The 3,918-nt window shown below is 69.2% G+C and overlaps 1 protein-coding gene across 5 annotated transcripts; it reads right to left on the bottom strand.

Moving 5' to 3' along the window:
* Positions 1-723: 723 nt before the first annotated feature.
* Positions 724-3,918, bottom strand: HRAS (HRas proto-oncogene, GTPase). Of its 5 annotated transcripts, none has more exons than XM_039470888.2 (6): positions 3,760-3,918; positions 2,622-2,781; positions 2,193-2,371; positions 1,910-2,069; positions 1,089-1,211; positions 724-983 (listed from the first exon to the last, which is right to left on the bottom strand). In XM_039470888.2, exons 2-5 carry the CDS (start codon positions 2,730-2,732, stop codon positions 1,092-1,094), a joined length of 570 nt encoding a protein of 189 aa, XP_039326822.1. In that variant the 5' UTR covers positions 2,733-2,781; positions 3,760-3,918; the 3' UTR covers positions 724-983; positions 1,089-1,091. The 5 variants fall into 5 exon arrangements, with proteins under 5 accessions (XP_039326822.1, XP_039326824.1, XP_039326823.1 ...); XM_039470890.2 differs by having other exon boundaries at positions 724-978; XM_039470889.2 differs by lacking the exon at positions 3,760-3,918 and adding an exon at positions 3,644-3,708.

The raw sequence follows: 3,918 nt of genomic DNA, 5'->3' as shown, positions 1-3,918 counted from the left end.
ACAGGGCAGGTCCCTCGGAGCAGAGTGGGTGCCGGAGCCTGGGTGTGCGCAGCAAGGCAGAGCCAGTGACGCTACCAGACTCCAAAGCAACCAGCCATGAGGCGGAGCAGGCGGGGCAGGGCGGGGCACGGCGGACCAGCCACCAACCTCATCCACTCCAGGAGGCAGGAATGGCCAGGCTCCCACGCCCTGGTGGCCACCACCAATCCCCGATGGCGCGGCGAGGCCTGAGGACAAGTGTCGGTGCTGGGGTCCTGCTTCCAAGGTCCACAGACTGCCCCAGGCGGGAGGGCCAAAAAAAGTGGGGCACATGAGGGTCCCAGAGGCGGGGTCCCCACCTCTGCCATTCTCGGCAGGTGCATTTCACGGTTGGAAAATGTCAGGAAATGGGACGCCTCTCAGGGCCCAGGCGGCTTTCAGGTAGACAGCCGCAGGCACAGACCCCCGCCCCCGCCCCCGCCCCCTGCAGGGCCAGGGCGCCCTCCTAGCCGCTAGCACAGGAGTCCTCCGTCCTGATGATCTGCCTCCTGTCCAGAGCTCCCTGGACACTCAGGGCAGGTGGAGCAGAGGGCAGCACAGCCCAGACCCCTGACCGGCCGCTCCCAACCTCCCACTTCCAAAGTCAGTGGAGGGCCCAAGGCTGGAGAGGCCGGAAGTTCCCACGTGCGACGTACTGCGCCCCACGCACGCCGCGCCCCACCCTCAGCCAAAAACCAGCGTCAAAACCATCCAATAATTTACTGTGTTCCCGTCTGTACCCGACAAGGGCCCACAGAGGCCTGGGAGGGGAGCTAAGGGCTGGGGTTCCCGTGGCGTTTGGGACGCTCAAGACAATCTGCGCAAAGCGTCCCTTGGAGGGTCTGCAGTCACCTCGGCCCACGGTCCCTGGTGGCTGGGCTCCAGCAGCCCTTCCTTCCTTCCTCCTCCTCCTTCCGTCTGCACCTCCTCCCTGCATCCGGCACCTCCACGTCCTGAAGCCTGTGCTGGGTGTGGCACAAAGGATGCTGCTGACCACAGGCCGGGAGACCAGCAGGGGCAGGGAGCAGGGCCACCTGGTGGGCGTGGCGGCCGCCCTGGGAGCCCCTCACCTGTCAGGAGAGCACACACTTGCAGCTCATGCAGCCGGGACCGCTCTCGTCGGGAGGGTTCAGCTTCCGCAGCTTGTGCTGCCGAATCTCACGCACCAGCGTGTAAAAAGCATCCTCCACTCCCTGGGAAAAGAGGGATGGGATCAGGGGGGACCAGCCAGGGACCCCCTGCCTGGGCGAGGGGGGCCCCCTGCTGTGGGATCAAGCCGTGCCTGGCCCGATGCTCCCAACTCCCCCAGCCACGTCCCCAGGCCCACCACACAGACAGGAAGCTGGGCTCTGGCATTCTCAACGCCCCCAGGGCCACCCCCATCACTATAGAGCAATTCCCTCAATGATCAGGGTGACCCAGGACCCTCCTGAACTCCAGGTCTGGCCAGGGTTTGACCACCCTGCACCAGCTCTCATCTGAGCTGCGGCCAGTGTCCCTGGCAGCCCCACTAAGGGCTCAGAACCAACAGGTGCCCGTGGGACACTACGGGGCAAAAGGGGCCGGGCCCCAGGGTCACCGCTCCGGCCTGGCTCAGGGCAGCTCTCTCCAAGGACCTCTGCCTCCCCAGAGCTGTGTCGGCCCAGGACTGCAGGGCGTGAGCCCAGGCCCCGGCCCTCGCCTCCCTCACTGCCCTGCCGTCCCGGGAGACTTACAGCGCAAGGGGCCGCTGGGTCACATGGGTCCCGGGGGGTCCCAGAGGGTCCCGGAGCTGGAGCCAGAGCCAGAGCGGCTGCCCTGTGTCAAGGGAGAGGGGTCAGTGAGTGCTGCTCCCTGGCTGGGGCGGGGTGGGCGAGTCCCTGGCTAGCAGCAGGGTGCAGAGCTGGCTCACCTGCCGGGTTTTGGCCGAGGTCTCGATGTAGGGGATGCCGTAGCTTCGGGCCAGGTCCTGAGCCTGCCGAGACTCCACGGTGCGTGCAGCCAGGTCACACTTGTTCCCCACCAGCACCATGGGCACGTCGTCCGAGTCCTTCACCCGCTTGATCTGCTCCCTGAGAGATGAAAGGGGAGAGCTGGCGGGGGCTGCCGGCACAGCGAGATCCAGGACAAGCACAGAGCAGACAGGAGACCCCCGTCGTCCGGCACAGCCCACAAGGGCCGGCCTCGTGGTTCACCTGTACTGGTGGATGTCCTCGAAGGACTTGGTGTTGTTGATGGCGAAGACACACAGAAAGCCCTCGCCGGTGCGCATGTACTGGTCCCTCATGGCGCTGTACTCCTCCTGGCCGGCCGTGTCCAGGATGTCCAGCAGGCATGTCTCCCCATCAATGACCACTTGCTTCCGGTAGGAGTCCTGCAGGAGAGCACGGCTCAGGGACCCCTCAGGACCCTCCTCGGCGGGGAGTCACACTGCCAGCCCCTCCCTCGGACCTCGCATGTCCCTTCTCGGGCATGCTGAGATGAGGGGCTCCCCTCCTCTGGGGGAAGCAGGAGACAGGCCCATATCACCATGCAGGGCCAAGGGCTGCAGCCACCCCATCCTGGCTGTGTTCTGGGCCCGCCCACAGCGGCTGTGGAGGCCTGGACAGCGACGCCAGGCTCACCTCTATAGTGGGGTCGTATTCGTCCACGAAGTGGTTCTGGATCAGCTGGATGGTCAGGGCACTCTTCCCCACGCCACCGGCACCCACCACCACGAGCTTATATTCCGTCATCGCTCCTCAGGGCCTGCGGCCCGGGGTACTGCAGGGTCTCCTGCCCCACCTGCCAAGGAGGGCCCTGCTCAGCCAGGCCCAGGCCCCACAGGGCAGCTGCTGGCAGGGCCATCTGAAGGGCAAACCCACAGAGGGCCTTGGGCCCCAACACCGGGCGGCAGGGGTGGCAGCAACGACGGCAGCGTGCCTACCTGCACGGCTGCGACCCGGCGGGTGGGGAGTGTCGCCTCGTCCCCACCTGCTCTTAATGACCCAATGAGGCGAAAGGGAGCCGGCACCCAAAGGCAGGGCTGACAGCTGAGCACTCTCAACCACGCACCCAAATTAGAAGCTGCTGGGTCGGCAGAAAGGCTAACGGGAGGCGCCCGAGGGTTGAGGTTACCGTACCCGGAACAGGTCTGGCCACGGCGGAGCGCGCCACGGCGTGCCCGGACAGGCCAATGCCAGCCCGCAGGCCCCGCGGCGCTGGTGCCTCGGACAAGTATTTGCTGAGCGCCTACTGCGTGCCAGGTGCCGCTGGGGGGAGGGCAGACCCGGGCAGCGCCCCGCGCCCCGGCGGGGATCTCGGACATCAGCAAAAGAAAGCTGGAGAAGACGGACGGGCAGGGCTCCCGGGAACAGGGGCCGAGAGGCGGCGCGGGAGCCCGGGAGCGGGCAAGGCCCTGGGGCTGAGGGCCCCGGCCTGGCCCACGACCTGCGATGCTGAATCGGGATGCCCGGGCGGGCCATGGCCGCCTCCGCCCAGACGCGCGGAGCTGTAAGCGCGCCGGGCCCGAGCTCCAGGGGCCGCCGGCGTGGGGACCGTGCCCAGCGCGAGGCCACGGGCGAGGCTCGGGCTCCCGCAGGCCCCGGGGAGGACGGGGTTCGAGCCCGCCCCCTCCCCGCCCCCGCAGCCCCCGACGCGGGCTCACCTGCGCCCGCGGCCCCCGCCCGGCCCGGCCCCGCGCCCCCGGCCCGCGCCGCGCGTAGAGCCGCCGCCTGGGGGCGGGGAGGGCGCGCGGCCCGGCCGACCCCCGCCCGCACTCACCGCTCACTGGCGCGACTGCCCCCGGGGCCGGGGCCGGGGCCGGGGCGGGGCGGGGCGGGGGCGGGGACGCGCGGCTCGCCCCGCGCATGGGCTCCGTCCGCGGCGGGTGCGGCTCGGGCTGCGGGAGCCGGGCGCGGGCGGCGAAGACTCTGCCGGGCC

This window comes from Saimiri boliviensis, chromosome 6, assembly GCF_048565385.1.
Source record: "Saimiri boliviensis isolate mSaiBol1 chromosome 6, mSaiBol1.pri, whole genome shotgun sequence".
Lineage (NCBI taxonomy): Eukaryota > Metazoa > Chordata > Mammalia > Primates > Cebidae > Saimiri > Saimiri boliviensis.
Note: the sequence above shows the minus strand (reverse complement) of the source record. Positions and strands in the feature narration are given on the sequence as shown.

What these genes read in the sequence shown, in the direction of transcription:
- HRAS (XM_039470888.2), bottom strand. Translation starts at nt 2,732, where the DNA reads ATGACGGAATATAAGCTCGTGGTGGTGGGTGCCGGTGGCGTGGGGAAG. An exon ending in AATACGACCCCACTATAGAG is followed by an intron (nt 2,372 to 2,621) that starts GTGAGCCTGGCG and finishes GCTCTCCTGCAG; the next exon opens with GACTCCTACCGGAAGCAAGT. An exon ending in GAGGACATCCACCAGTACAG is followed by an intron (nt 2,070 to 2,192) that starts GTGAACCACGAG and finishes TTCATCTCTCAG; the next exon opens with GGAGCAGATCAAGCGGGTGA.